Source organism: Vigna unguiculata, chromosome 4, assembly GCF_037176805.1.
Source record: "Vigna unguiculata cultivar grain cowpea cultivar isolate G323 ecotype 2 chromosome 4, ASM3717680v1, whole genome shotgun sequence".
Lineage (NCBI taxonomy): Eukaryota > Viridiplantae > Streptophyta > Magnoliopsida > Fabales > Fabaceae > Vigna > Vigna unguiculata.
In genome coordinates, this window is record NC_140795.1 from 30918083 (window position 1) to 30934666 (window position 16584).

General features: G+C 33.2%; 1 protein-coding gene across 1 annotated transcript; it reads right to left on the reverse strand.

Annotated features, from left to right (window-relative positions):
• Nucleotides 1–209: 209 nt before the first annotated feature.
• On the reverse strand, nucleotides 210–1708 carry LOC114181338 (ribonuclease 1-like). The gene is made up of 3 exons (XM_028067765.2): nucleotides 1404–1708; nucleotides 913–1108; nucleotides 210–584 (listed from the first exon to the last, which is right to left on the reverse strand). Exons 1-3 carry the CDS (start codon nucleotides 1650–1652, stop codon nucleotides 337–339), a joined length of 693 nt encoding a protein of 230 aa, XP_027923566.1. The 5' UTR covers nucleotides 1653–1708; the 3' UTR covers nucleotides 210–336.
• Between the last annotated feature and the right edge of the window lie 14876 nt (nucleotides 1709–16584).

A 16584-nucleotide genomic window follows, 5' to 3' on the forward strand; every position in this document is an offset into this window, starting at 1 on the left:
TGGATTTTTTTTTTGTCCGACCGGATCGGATTTGATTTGGATTTGGTAATGTGATTTTGACTGATCAAACATTTCTTGAAGGTTTATTAATAGAACCATGCCTTGAAAAGAACAAAATGTAGGATCGCAAAAATCTCTTTGAGTAATCTTTCTTCGAATTAAGAATAGTAGTTATTATCACGTTTGTAGTACTTATTATTTGACACATCTGAGGTAAAATATTTTCTAAATTTTATTTTATTATAATCATTTCCATGCCAAACACTTAGAACCCCTTATTTTTGTATTTGTTTTAGGGGTAATACAACTTAGGAGATTATAATTGCATAGTGTTATTTAATTGGGATCTTTGTCTGGTTGGAATCCCATGTAAGGGAAGATGGGGTCATCATCACATCCTCTTGCTTTATTGTCACAGTCTATAAGCGTTGTTCCAGAAACATCAACACATTGATGAACCTCTGCAAGATAAACATTGCCACTTCTATCTGGCTCACAAATTATGTCCACATTAACACCTAAAGCTTTTCTGAAAGCTTGTAGTATCCTTCGTGTTGGATATGGATTTCCACTCGCAACAATACCTGACAAAATAAAAACACATTTATATACTCATATTTAGGATGCTCCTTAAATTAGAACTAAAAATTAATTAAATTTTGTTTAGTACGAAGTATAGGATCAGCTGAAGGTCCAAATAAATTAAGTCTTTGATTCAGGAACTATAAGGTCTGTTTAGTGGTAAAAATTGAAAGAGAGATCATGGATTTAACTCCTCCTACTAACATTTTATAGCTATAAGGTCCGTTTCAAGAACAACTCAAACCAAAAGAACGGATAAGATTTATTGTTCTGTATACTTTTTATGTGTGAAACACAGACATAAACATGAATTTGAACATATTGAATTACCTGCACTTGTCAAGATTTTCTTAAGGTCATTTCTCTTTCTGCTGTTGAGTGCATAAACAATATAATCATTTGGCAACATATTATAGCATGACGCAAACCTTCTCCATTGGTCCCTCCATAATGACTTGCTCTCAATGAAGTTATCAGTTCTTAGATCAGGCCAAAACTTTAGCAGATCATTTTTGTTCACCTCCATCTGCATGTATACAAGTATAAAAATATTCATCTGGAAAAACTTGAAGTGCCACGTCTGAATAACATTCTCTATATGTACGAAAAAAAATGAATTAAACTTCTTTTCATCACTTCAACTTTCTTAATAACATGTCCATAAAAGTTGAGGTGCAACTTATACAGAAAAGCAACAATCAAAACATAGACCCTTAATAACGTAAACAAATTTTAGGTCTTTTCCTGAAGAAAACTTGAAACCAAAGACAGAACATGTTATAAGTATGATGTGAACGTATGGGAATGAAAGAAATACTAACTGTGCTATTTGGCATAGTAAATGGGGAGGGACAATATTGCTTATCAGGTCCTTCCCTTTGCCTTGGACGAAGGTAGCTAATAGTGAAATATTGGGGAACTATTTCCCTGCAACCACCATCGTGTGTTAAGCAATATGAGTTTGGCCACCTTAAGGCTAATTCAAGGTAATCATATGGGTTGGTATTGAAATATTGTGCTTCACAGTTAAGAATTCCTAAGAACAGGAAAATCAGAAGAAGCTGGCTCATTATGTAACTTTTTGTTCTTCAAGATTTCTATAGAGTTGAGTTGTGGTTACATGACCAAATATCCATCCCTTATATAGTGCTCCTCACCTCACTCTTCTTCCATTAGGCCTTTACAAGTTGCTATATTGAAACAACAATAATACTAATGGAACCTACACATATTATAATAAATTTTTGTGCTTTCGTGACTCATAACACCAAGATGACATCATTCTATTGATTTTTTTCATGAGAGAATCTGAATCCAATTGCTAGTGTGTTTTTAGAATGGATTCTACGTGAGTTCAACGAAAAGGAAAGGAAAGAAAAGTGAACCTTTTCGTTTGTTTCGGAAACTCTTATTACTTTGGTTTGTTTCTTTTTTCTTTTCCAATTCATATATATATATATATATATATATATATATATATATATATATATATATATATATATATATATATATATATAATATTACTAGTAGAACACATGTGTTTATGAGCATGTGTTTTTACTCTAATGTTATGATAGTAAAAAGATAAAAAACAATTCTTCTAATTATTATTACGATAAAAAATTTATTAAATTTTTGAAAATTATGTTACCAAAAAAAGTAATTATAAAATAAATATTTGTAACAATTTTATCATAAATAATTTTGGTTATTAGATATATTTAATTGAACTAAAAATATTAGAAAAATTAAATAATTAATAAAAAGGGTTTAGTTGATAAGAATAAAATAGACTTTGTGTTGGGGCGGGTGGGCGGATGCTGGTGCGCGGGGTGGGTACGTGTGTAATTTACCAAATAATTATAAAAAATAATTTTTTTATTAATAATTATAGATTATTGTACTAAATTTTTGGAATTGTTTGTGCAATGTTTGTATAAAAAATGTTTTTTAAACTTTTTAGTTTTGTGAGGAAGAAATATTGATGAATATATTTTAAATATATTATGAAATAATTGCAAAATTAAATAAAACACTTATTATTAATAATATTAACATTAAATAGAATTTTGTGTGGGGTGATTAAATTCACCTAACAGCTGATACATAACAAACGTTCATAATATATATTATAAAAACACAAAACATATGGTTAATGAGTAGTTAGTTGATCAAAGTTAGTAGGAACAAATGTATGTTAAGATATATAAGTTGAATTAAGGTGTTACTGCAAAAGTGACATCGAAAGTGAAGATACAACTTGAGCTTTAAAAAAATATACAAGTTGCAGTAAAGCCAAAGAGATGCGTTTTAAATGTTTCACTTTAGCACTTTCTTTCTTTTAAACATTCACTTTATCGCATCAAAATATCAAATGTGTGGATATGTAAGGATAGACTAAATCCAACTTTAGTAAAAAACCACCAACCATTAAAAAAATATAAACCAATTATTCAATTGTTTATTTTAAAAAGTACCTTTTTCCTAGCACATTTTATTACTACTTAATTAATTTGTAACTACTCAACGTGACATCAAAATATATACTTAATTATCGATGGATTATCGACGATCATAATTCGTCGATAATGACCCTAATCCATCAGTAATGATGTTTTACTAATAAACTTTTTGATGGTAAAAAATTCGTCAATAAATGCATCGTCGATAATACTTTATTAATGGATTATAAAAGTTCTTCGATAATTACTGATGGACTAATTTGTCGGTCAAGCTGTTGGTTATTATCGAAGGATCTATCTGTCGGTAATCCGTCGGTAAGTGTATCAATTTTGTTTGGGTTTATTTGTTCGTTTAACATTCCACAATACCTACATATATAAAATTCTAACATAGACAAATCCAGCATTCTAACATTCTAGCATTCCATTATATCAAATATTGTATCATTATCAAACTCCATCACAATATATATCACATGACACACTAAATTGTTTATAAAACATACAAAATAATATGTAGCATAGGAATGTTTGTCTAATATTACATAAGCACGATCTATACCAAGTAGGAATAATAGTACATAAGTTTATTAAGTACATGCTGAAGAAAGTTCTTAAGGACATGAAGAGTTAATAATCTTCATAATTAGGAGAAGATTCTTCATTTAAATTATCGTCCTCTTCATTCTTTTGTTGCTGAGAATGGGGTTGAGGGATTTCAGAGTTTTGTTGAGTAGGGTTTGGCTATTGTGGCTGTGTTTGTGGTTGCTGAAGACGAGCCTGAGCATCAGGAGGAAGATATTACAGGACTAGTGATTGAAAGGATCGAAACTCGGACCTCAATTGCTCATTTTCCTCCACGATGCGTGAAAGTTGCTGCCTAATATTATTGAGGTCCTCAGTATTAGAAGAGGAAGAAGCTAATAGTTGGTTCAGACTTTCATTTGAACTCGTATATTTTGAAACAAGTTGACCAGCCCCATAAAGTCTTCCTATCTTTTTTCCTTATATTGTCTCAATCCAACACCTAGTCCTGATATTCTCATCCTGTGTAGGATCGGCAGAGGACTACTCTTGTGTTCCATCAGCACATGAGGAAACCTTAGATCTAACTTGAGAAAGCCTAGTCTAACATTCTTCTTGTAAGTAAAAAATGAACAATTATTATTATGTGGTAGGATACATATATAAGTTTAAGAGTAAATAATATTGAATAGTAAAAGAGACTTACATTTGTCTTCCTAGACCTCTCATCTACATATTCACCAGTACCCTTCCGAATATATGTCTGTTGAAAGACTTCATCAAGAAACACATGTCGTCCTAACTCACGTGCTTGCCACAAAATATGTTATAATGTTAAATTTGATCTAATTTCAAACTTTAAAAATGTAGTTCAAATGTGACAAATAAAAAAAGTTAAGTTGTATACGATACAAAGGGCATGCTCGTGAGTGGTAATGGATCCACCTGTGTGTAGGGCCCCACCCATTTCAGAAGCCTTATTTTTTTATACTGCAATACATTTGCTCTGATAACTTGGAGAATTCCAATGTTCTAGTAGCCTTGTCCACACATCATTAGGAATCCATTATGGACTTTCTCTAGTCATTCTAGCGTCTCTAAATAGCTCAGATAGATGATGAGAAGCTCTGCTATTGAAATTTCTCTTAATTTCAATTTGATGCTCCGGTGCCCACTAAACTCTCCTCTATAACAACACAATTTAAACATATAAAACATTATAAGTATATTAAGCATGGAATAGTAGTTAACTTAAATTACTTATATAATAAGTTAGAACATGTTACCTTGAAACTTTGCCAGAAAATATCCTTGTATTTTTCAAGTATTGCTCCAATGATTAAGAAATTGTTGCTTGATTGTCTTTGTGATAGCCTGTGAAGTGACTCTAGATGGAACAAACTTGGAATTCATGGAAAATTGTCATAAGATGAAAAAAGTTACATAATATAAACAATAAGAATAATTGAATTGAAATATTACCCTCAACTAACAGGTTCAATCATCGGGCGGTCTTGCAGAGGAGGGTCATGTTCTACATCTAAATCAGGATCAACCATAGGCTATGGGACAACTATATCACCTGCAATTGGGGATCGTGCAGACTACTAACCAACAGTAGAAGATAGTGTTAGTTTTGAAATGGTTGAAAAGCCAATAAGGGGGGGTTGAATTGGCTAGTTAAAAATTTAGGCTATCTTTGCAAGCTAAAAACTACCTTTAATTGAATCAAACAGATCACCAAGTTAGGATGCAAACAGAAATGAAATGTACACTTTCAATCGATAAAAAATAGAGTTAACAGATTGATTTTACTAAACAAATTTTGTTTTGGTATAATCAATCGATTGAAACAGAAAAACAATCGACTGAAATACTGGAAAAAATATAGAAATGCAAATTCGAGTTTTAAACCAGAAACAATGCTCAAGAATGATCAAGACCAATTCCAAATGATTATACAAACATGCTCAATGTTGCAGATGCCATGGAAACATGCAAGAACATGAAAAAGATGATTAAAGCACAAGTTCTTTAAACTTTAAAATGAAAATGCAAGAGAGAAATGTTAGAGAAGAGAGGACACCACGAGATTTTTATACTGGTTCACTCAAACCTGAACTACATCCAGTTTGTCAAGGCAACCTTAGCTTGACTTTGCACTATTTCAAAAGTTTTACAAAGTATTCACCCTTACACTTCCAAAATATGCAAAAACACCACAAAAGACTCTTGAATCACACAAGAATCGTACCAACACAACAAGAACCCTTTTACAGACCTAGAAAACCACCAGGTACACACACAAAGCTTGAGAAAGATCAAACCTTAGTGGTAGCACAACCCATTCTACCACAAACCACTTTCTCCAAGCTTCAAACCAAGCCTAAAGACCAAACTACATCTAATTAATGCTATAAGGTCTACAACATGAATTACAAACTAAAAATACACTTTCTTAATGATGTAACTACATGGAGAGCACACGTTCCAGCCTTGATCAACATGAGTATCACCAAATCTCCTTTCTTTCATCAATCTAAGCTTCATTCCAATGGTAATGGCTTCAAGATAGTTCAAAAGAGCTTCATTCAATCTTCATCGAATCTTCAAGAAGCAAACCACATTGGCATCTCATGTCAACAAATAGGCCATCAATCGAGGTTGGGGTCGATACAGTGTGAGGTGAAGGGGATGCTCTAATGTCTATAGAAGGGGTATGTAACCCTGTGTGTGGAGTTGAGGAATATGAGGATGGTATATATGAGGGTGGAATAGAAGAGGGTCTAGGAGCAAAAATAGGGGTATGCAACCCTATGGGTGGAGGTTGAGAAGATGAGGACTACATATGAATCACCGGGATAGAAGTAGGGTTATGTAACCCTGTGGGTGGCGATAGGGAAGATAAGGATGGCATATGTAAGCCCAGGGTAAGGGTGATGGGTTTGAGTGGAATTCGAAACACATAATTATTACGTCTCTTTCTTGGTTTTTCAATACCTTTCTCCTTGTCAACTGATGGTGGTCGAGGTGGATCTCCCGATGACATGGCATATGGAGTTTACGATCTAAGTGTCAAACAAATTAAGATGGTGGATGATAACAAACAAATATACCAATAACTTAATAAATATTCATTAGACATATTAAAAAAGTTTAAGTACAACAACAAAAAGTTTTAATGAAATGAAAAAAAAAAAGACATATTAAAAAGTTCAAGTACAAAAATAAAAAAGACAAAATTAGTCATTAGCATCACTTTCATCCCCACCGTCCTCTAGTGTATGATAACAAACAAATATACCAACAACTTAATAAGTATTCATTAGACATATTAAAAAAGTTGAAGTACAATAACAAAAAGTTTTAAAGAAATGAAAAAAAAATAGACATATTAAAAAGTTCAAGTACAAAAACAAAAAAGACAAAATTAGTCATTAGCATCACTTTCATCCCCATTGTCCTCCTCCTCTTCCTCCACTTCTTCTTCTTACCCTTGACATGAACACCACTATTTATAGTCATTTTCCCTTTGCTCTATGCGTTAGTATGGAACTTATACCGACTCACGAAGTACGTGTGCCATTCTTTGACACATTTCATTGGCCAATTTGATAAATCCCTTAGATCTTGGTTCCTAACACTTAATGGCTCATTATAAACCTATAAATATAGAAAGATAGATGTAGAATTATGATACACTAAAATCCATTTGTTGTATAATTAATGGTACAATACATACTTGATATTGGTACCATTTAGGAAACTCTGAATGAATACGAGTAGAAGCATTGGTCTTAGGTATTTGCAAGCACATAAGGAATGATCTGACAAAAATAAATTCCAATGGCAAATTTTTAGAAGCTTATATATAATTGACCACAAAGTTGTTCACAAAGGAGGATATAAATTACTCAAGATATGGTTTGACTTTAGTGCAATTGATTAACACATGAACATGAGCATATTTGAACTCGACATCACTTAAACAATGAATTGATTCTCTCCTTACATGTCGACCATGTTGTTGAAAAACAGACGACATTGACACATCTCTTTGACATTCAACTTCATTCCTCCAATTGCATGGTGACAAGATGAAGTTGTTGAAGTAATGAGAACAAAATTATGTTGTCTCATGGTGTAAATAAGATGCACAAATAGAACCTTCAACTTTGGCTTTATTTTTTATTCATCATTTTTAATAACCCATGAATCTATATAAATAAAAAAAATACATCATGATGAAAAAATTAGTGACAAAATTAATTAATTATAAATAAGAATAGGGAGGTCCTTTAGTACCTTTCAAATGGATACATCCATCTGTATTGCACTAGTCCACCCAACAATGCTTCATGGGGGAGATGAATAAGGAGATATTCCATGGAATTAAACAATCCAGGGGGGAATATTCTCTCTAATTTGCAGAGAATAATTCCATTTTTCTTAGGGATTCCTCTTTTAATGTTGCAGAGCATAAATCTTTGAAAAATTGGCTAATTTTAGTAAGAGGATTTAAAACCTGAATGGGAAAAGCACTAAATGCAATAAGAAATAATGACTCCATGAATACATCGCAATCATGACTTTTCATTCCATGGATTCTTCCCTTTTCAACATCAGCACATCACTCAAGTTGGAACTATAACCATCTGGAATCTTAAGTTCCTTTATCCATCGACAAACTAATTTAGCTTCATCTTGGGTTAAGGTGTAATTCGCTTTAGGCTTTAATATTTTCCCATTATCTTGAACCTTTAACTCCATGTCTTTTCGCTTGCAATACAATCATAAATCCCTTCTTGCCTTCTCATTGTCCTTTATCTTTCCCGTCACATTCACAATAGTATTGAATATATTCTAAAAGAAATTTTTTTCTATGTGCATTACATCAAGATTATGCCTTAACAAATTATATCTTTCCAATATGGAAGATCCCAAAAGATGCTTCTTTTTGTCCAATTATGTCACTCTCCATATTCATCTATCCTTGTTACACCATTTTTAGTGACTTTTAAAAAATGTTTCACTCTTCTCCAAACTTGTAATGGTGTCAACCTAGGATGTGGCCCATCTGTTTCAACTTGGCCTTTTCGAAAGGCTAATAAGTCTCCTAAAGTGATGGTCATTAGGTAAGAACCTACGATGTGAGTTAAACCAACAACTTTTGCAACCATAATTTAACGTGAATGACTTATTGTTCTCCATGCAATGCGAACAAGCTAATCTACCATGTGTGTCCCGACCAAATAACATCCCATAAGCAAGGAAGTCATTAATAGTCAACATCAAACATGCCCTCATCATAAAATTTTGTTTCCTTGAAACATCATAGGTCAAGATACCAACCCACAACTTCTTTAAATCATCAATTAAGGGCTCCAAGTAAACATCAATAGAAGCCTTTGGATTGGATGGCTTGGGTATAAGACAACTCAAAAACATATAAGGTTTTTTCATGCACATTTCAGGAGGAAGATTGTATGGAGTAAAAATCACAAGCCAACAAGAATATGGTGAAGATGAAGCCTGAATGTAAGGGTTAAATCCATCTGAACATAGACCAAGTCGCACATTGCGTGGATCAGACACAAAGGTAGGATGTTTACAATCAAAGTGCTTCCAAGCCTAACCATCAGATGGGTGGCATAACATTCCTTGGCTTTGGTTTTCATGATGTCAAGTCATATGTGGCACAGTTTGGATAGAAGCAAACATTCTTTGTAATCTTGGAATTAAAGGCAAATAAAACATTAACTTAACTGCAATTGGTTTTTTCGCCTTGATCCTTGATGAAGTGGGTGATATCTTGGTTTATGACAAAATTTACATTCAAGCAATGTTACATATCTTTTTCCACTATCATTGTCATAAAAGAGCATACAACCACTCACACAACAAACAATCTTCTTAGCCTCCAATCCCAACTTTGATACTAACCTCTTAGCGTTATAATAACTCTTTGGCAAGCTCATATTTGGTGGGGTGAGATCTAACAAAAGTTTGGTGAAAGCCTCTAAGCATTGGTTGGGAATATTCCAATTAGACTTATAAGATAGAAGTCTAACACATACTGACAATTTAGAGTCTCTCCCCTTCAAATAAAGGTTGATTTGCCTCTGCCAACAAATTATAAAACCTTTGTGTGGATTCATTAGGACACTTTTCTAAGTTAGTGTCATTGGGTTGCTGGGTTGATTGAAAATGACATAAAGCGTTATTGACCACCTCTTCCATGTCACACAATTGCTCCATTTCAACAATACGTACACCATCTCTAGGGACAAAATTATCACCTTCATGTAAATCAACAACTGGCATATCTTCACCGTGTAATGTCCAAATCCAATAATTTGGTATGAACCCTTTTTTATAAAGGTGAACTTTGACAACCTCTTCTGTCAAAATCCTTGTACAGTCACACTTAATGCAAGAGCATCTAATCCCACCTTCAAGTTCAAAATATCTAGACTACATTACTACTCGAACAAACTCTTCAACGCATAAGACAAAAGACTCCTTCAACCCCCTTCTACCACTATAACAACGATTATACATCCAAGAACAATTGAAAGGAGGTTCGCCCATGTTCTATAAAACAATAAAGGTCTTAATTTAGATTGTTAAAAGGAGAATTGGAATTAAGTGGAGCCATGTGCAGATATAACTCACTTATTGTGTAAGATATCCAATTAGTAGATTTTGCTTTCCATTTACTAACAACTAATCCTTAATATGCTTTTTACTATTTTGAGACTAATTAGTTAGCATTTAGCCTATTTTTCTTGTATATAGGGAACTAACACACTAACTTGTATTGTGTGACTTTGGTGCACCTTATCAACTCAAATTGAACAAATTAAAAGTGATTAGAGGTTGCTGAACTTAAAAATTCAGCAAGGGTTTATATTTCAACCACTCTAAAAGTCACTTTTGATGGAGATATGACCCAAAGGTTGACTTTTCAAGTCAAAGATCCAAATCAAGGTTTAAGCATCTTAGCATCTTGGTTTAGTGATTTGAAACATGTTTGAGCCAACAATTACGTCATTCCAAGCATTTTACTAGTTTTGAGTGTGATATGCTCATTTTAGGTTTTCTAGACTACCTAGAATTAGGATTTTTATTCTGCACCAGTTCTTTAGGAAAATTCACTATTTTAGTAACTCATTAGAATCATATTAACCATGTCTAAACGGTAGAATTATACATTTGCACCTTGCAACACGTTTTGACCCTTGATCACACAACCATGTGCATAATTGGCTTAGTGTTCTTACTTGAAAGTGGGGTTTGGATAGTGATTTGATGAACCTATGATTGTGTGATATATGTTTGCTGTTTTGCATTGTTTCATTAGTATTATTGAATCATTTTAGAGTACATTTTGCATTTTAGCCAACTTTAGCTTGTGTTTTAGGTTGTAGCACGTGAGATTTGGAGTTTTTGGTACATTTTAAAATTTTTGTCATTTCTAAGCATTATGTTACCATTTTAAACTTGGTCATACAGTTTCTTTATACTTACTTTTGTTGTTTAGTTCAATTTACATTTTTTTGGCTTTCTAGATAAGTAGTTTAGAGAATATCTAGGTTCTATAGAGTGAAATTTTGTTTAAAGTTTCAGTTTTGGAAAGTAAGTAGATTTTTAGGGTGTAGATGTCTCTTAGAACTTGGCTCCTATTTTATTTAAGTCCCTTGACTTGCATTAATTTAGACTATAATTATGTTTTTCAATGGAGCTTAGATGACTTTTAAAGAGAGGTGAAGCTAGGAAAAATGGGTCGAGAGATATAAAGAAGATATCATGCCAAAAGCAATTTGTCATTATCATTAATCCTCTGTGGCAGCTAGCTTTCAGTCATAGGTTTCCTTTTTTGCCCATTTTCTATCATCTTTAATGTGATTCAATCATAGTTTTAGAATATAAAGCTTAAATAATCAAAATCCCAAAAAGTAGTTAATTTTGTTAAATTTCCCACCACTTGTTCATTCTTTGAGTTTCAATATGAAATATTTTTGTTTTTCTTGATTATGACAGTAATTTAATGATTCAAACATGTTTGTTTGGTGTTTAGATTTATGTTGGTTTCAAGTTTTAATAGTTTTAAGTCACTGTACAAAATTTGACCTATTAAGTGTGGTTTTGTTGTCACATTAATAGTGGTTTTGCATTTTCTAACATTATTATTAGTTCGCTTTGAGAAAAAGAAGGAATAGGTCTAAATTTTTAAACCAGGTGTTGTACCTAAAGATGGGCCCTCAGCAGTTTTGTAATTATTAGTAAAAGCCACAAATGTTTTCTTAAACCAAACAAGCTCATGGCTCTCATCATTCTTGTTATATCTATGAATGCTTCATAAGAGGTTATATTGCAACTTTCCCCTCAATCTATTAAATCAACATTTAAGCACATTATTAAGTTGAATGTTTTCTTTTAGTGGAAGCCAAAGCAAACAATTAGTCTCTTCATGCAAATCTAAAACAGAGTTGTGGACTTGCCTCTATTAAGATGATTCTCTTATTTGATTTACAGTTTTGTGTGAATAGGTACTTTGTGTAATATGAAGTGGTGCATTGCAAGTAAACCAGGGGTTTACATTCAACAAGTAATTGGAGGATTGATGAAGAAAAAAAGAAAGAAGAAATCAGGGCTAAGAATGTAATTCTGGATAGTTTTGGTAAAAACTAGTATAGTTGACATTTGGGTTCATACTCTTCAATTCTTGGAAGAGAATGGGGGAGATGCGTGACTACCTCACTGCACCATGACTATGAATGGGTGAGAATTAACGCATAATCCAATTGATGCATTAAAAAATCATCTTACCAAATACCACCATTCTATCCAAATGCATATTACAAATAAGACAATTTCAATTTGGACTAAGCATCAATCAACGGTAATCAAACCAAAAACAAAAGCAATAAATGAATTTAAAATATAGAGAGAAAGGGATAAATGGTCACACCTTGTAATGGCTCTAATATCTCACAAACACACTACAAGATCATACTGATGCTAACTTCAAATTAGTAGGAAAAGGATACTCTACAGAGACGTGGGAAGACTGCAGAACATTGCAAGAACCATAGTGAGAACAAGTGGCAGCGATAAACATTGCAAGAACCAGAATGAATGAAACTCACCAAAACGATGGTGAGATGATCGAAGAACGTTGTGGTCCATGAATGCGGAAGCCAGACCCACGATTGCAATTGGTCACCATGAACAAGATGACAACTTCAATGTAATGCCATGAATGCGAAAGGCAGACCCATGGTGGCAGCGTAGAGGTGACGATAGCGAAAAGGTCCCGACGAGCAAAATTGGTTTGGTTTTTGCTATGTCTCCAATTGGTCACCACGAAGAAGATGACGACTTCAATGTCACACCATGAACGCGGAAGTTAGACCCACGGTGGTAGTGGAAAGGTGACGGTAGCAAAGAGGTCACGACGAGCAGTTTGATTTTTTCAGCACAAGGTTTTGGCTGAGCTTTGGGAAGAAAAATCAATTTGGGGGGAAAGGAAAGTGAAATGTGATTTCATCTGAGTGAGAACTTTATCGAAAGATACCATCCGTTGGTAACTATGCCACTACCATCGATGCATAAGTATTGTATTTCAGTCCACCATTATCGACAGATTAATCTGTCAGTAAATAAGAAGACAACAATATACAAACATTACCAACAGAATAATCCGTCGGTAATTACAACCAAGGATATCGTCGGTAAGTCTGTCGGTAATGATAATTTATGGATGGATATATATCCATCGGTATATATTCGTCGATAAATACGATATTTCTTGTAGTGATATATTGGCAATTTCATAATATTGGCAATTTTATCTCTGGGTTAAAAAAATCTAGTTTGTACACCAAAAGCAGTACATTAGTTACTGAATTATATGCGAAATTAAAATTCGACCCTTTTGAAAAGGTCATATAAAACTTGTCCCTACACTTTATATATAGGGTATGAGAGAAGAGAGAATAGAAAAGTAAGAGAGATGTTCTCATTACTATTGAAAGAAACAATACACCCTTTTATATAAAGTGTCCAAGAATTAACGGTCAAAAAATACACCTAAAGAATCAAAACAAACAAAGAATTGTGACAGTTACTATATTTGGCTTAAATACAAACTCTAACACACTTTAGTAATACATGGAATAGATACTCCTTATTGAACAACTTTATGTTTTTGCTAAGGTGTCTAAGGACGATGTTAAGTAGATGAAAATGTCTCTAGACATGGTTGGTACATAAGTTGACACAAGTAAGTTTTACATTTTTTTTCTCTTTTTTCTTTCCATTTTTCATCTTTTTCCCTATAAAAACGATCACCTCCTCCATCTAACCACAATCTTCCATCTCGCGTCAACATATCTTTGTTTGACACCTCCATTATCATTTTCATCTCCATTAGCCATCATAGATTCCATTCAACTAATAACAAAAAAAAGAACTCAACACCATAACACAACACCAATTCCACTTCAAGCCTATGCCCAGAAAAAATAAACAGACACACCCACACCAACTGTGACCATCTTCATTGACCCCATCTTCCTCCTTCCATTTCCTCCACAATCACACAATACACAAAACTATAACATAATCATGAAGGCACTTCTTCATCATCATTATCAAAGTACTATGGTATTAAAAGGTATTATAATGTAATCAAACTATCGAGATTTCGTCATATATTCTGTTAATACCATATATCAACGAAATATATGGTTAATTGTTCTTATCTTGTTGATTTAATATATAAACGGTTAGATGTTATATTTGTTTGTATTATCTTATATTCTTTGGATGTTTTTGTCTTTTTACAACATGATTCATAGGGCCCCAAAACCCTTTAAATACACATAGTATTTCATTAGGGAATACACACTCTTTTACTATACTCATAGATCCTAAAATTTTTTCCTGACTTAAGCGTGAAAGAGTCTTTTGCAAGTGGATCTTCCTTGATGACTTGGGCCCAACCATAAGCCTAATCATAGGACTAGTCACTTGAAGCATGGTAAAGATACAAGAGGTCATGGATCTTTAAGGGCCTAGTGGACTTCATGGGCTTCAAACATTATTCTTTTACCTCAAAGAAGACAAAAAGATATGATGAGTTTATCTTAGATCATTAGAGTAGCTTTCAATTGGACCAATTGTTTAGGCCTTTCTTTTTTTAGAACACTAGTTTTTGCAATTGGGTTAATCCAAGCCCAATTACAAAATATTAGGTCGAGAGTTTGCTTCTAGACTTAGGAGCATTTTTCACATTGAGCACATGTGTTTATGCATGGAATGCATGAGCCTCCACATGGCATTTGATCCACATTTCACAGATCCTAGATCTAAATGCATGTGCTTCACATGGCTTCTTCCATTTGCATTCCATTTCATCTCGCATTCTGTTTTTGGAGATGTTCTCTACTCTAAATGCAACACTCCACACCTCTTGTAATCACTCTTGAATCAATGCAACGTTATTATGTTGAGATGACTCCATAAACTTTGCCTTTGAGAGTCCTTAGCTAGAGTATTCTCCTACAATTCTCTTCTAGCCTTCCTCCTCTAAATTGGCCTAACCTCTTAATCTCCTACCACCAACCATTCTATAACCTTCCCACACTTTCAAACACATTTGCTTCCGCTTAATCCAACCATGGGTGCTCCTTCTCTCATCAAGCACATCCAACGAGCTTCATCATCCCCTCTTAATAACGAGGGATTCCATTCTACCCATAAGTTCCACGTTTCAGATCCCAATAAGAACATTTGGCACACACAGTGGGATCTAGGAAAAACTTTATACTACCTCCACATTTTATACTATCATCACCTAGGGTAAAGATAGTCTACATATTATATTACCATAAGCATTTCCGATCAAAAAATTTCAATGCCTTTCAAAAATACAGTGGCATTGTGAAATAAAAATGCATCAAAAATAACATTTGAGTTACATAAAATATTTTTTGATACTCATATATTTAAAATTAATTGAAGATAAATGTAAGCTCATAAGAGTTGTAAAAATCAAAGTTACAAAACACCTCCAAAATAAGGTCCAAATCATGAAAATCTGGAAAAATATATCTTTCACACCTAATTTACTTATACATTCCCTTTTAAGAAATGGGACACTCATAGGTTAGCCAAATTAGAAGTTGCCATTCGTTCACAAGTTTGGCCATCTAGAACATGCAATAGTGCAATCCTCACTTTATAAGTCTGCCCAACGAAAAAATTGTCATGTGTTTACTATCCTCCACTCCTTATTATTAGACTGCAGACAACCACTGCATATCAAGTAAAAACTAATTTTGTGGGAATTCTGCAAAATCCTTATGCTTCCTCATTCATTGATCCCAAATCTCCTCCTTCGCAGTCTTAGTATTGTTCTATTATGTTGTAATTGAATTTGTAATTCTTTTATTGTAAATTCGTACTTATAAATGAAAATACTCTTCTTTCAAAACTTGTTCCTTATTCTAAGTCTCAATCTTTTTTCTAATTGACAAAAAAAAGGAGAATTTAACATGAAACATGATCAAGAAATGAAACATGGAAAAGGGAGAAATGCACATGAAACATAAGACATAACGTAGATAATTCAAAGAGTGGAAATCTTAATGAATAAATACAAACATAAAAGTGAAACATCACAGAAAAGTGGTATCTATAACATTTTAGGCAGATATTACTTAATAATATAAAATAATAATTGAAATTTGTCAATATTTAATAATATTTCCCAAAAGCATGCGAAATTTAAAATTTCTTAAACGCGATTAACCAAAAGAAATGCATAATTCAAGACTTAACTATTACAAGTTCCAAAGTCTAAATCATATTTAAATGAAATACAAAGTATATAAATTTCTTCTTAAAATAAATCCCGAATGAGCCCCCACTTCGGATCTATGCGTCACCCGCATCTTGAAACAACATCTGCTCCTATGTGACAAGTCACACGATCATCTCCAACTAC

Excerpts from the sequence above, each read along its gene's own strand:
- LOC114181338 (XM_028067765.2), bottom strand. The coding sequence starts at position 1,652 with ATGAGCCAGCTTCTTCTGATTTTCCTGTTCTTAGGAATTCTTAACTGT. Across the intron at positions 1,109-1,403 it reads TTACTATGCCAAATAGCACA|ATGGAGGTGAACAAAAATGA; the intron begins GTTAGTATTTCT and ends GTATACATGCAG. Across the intron at positions 585-912 it reads GAAAATCTTGACAAGTGCAG|GTATTGTTGCGAGTGGAAAT; the intron begins GTAATTCAATAT and ends TTATTTTGTCAG.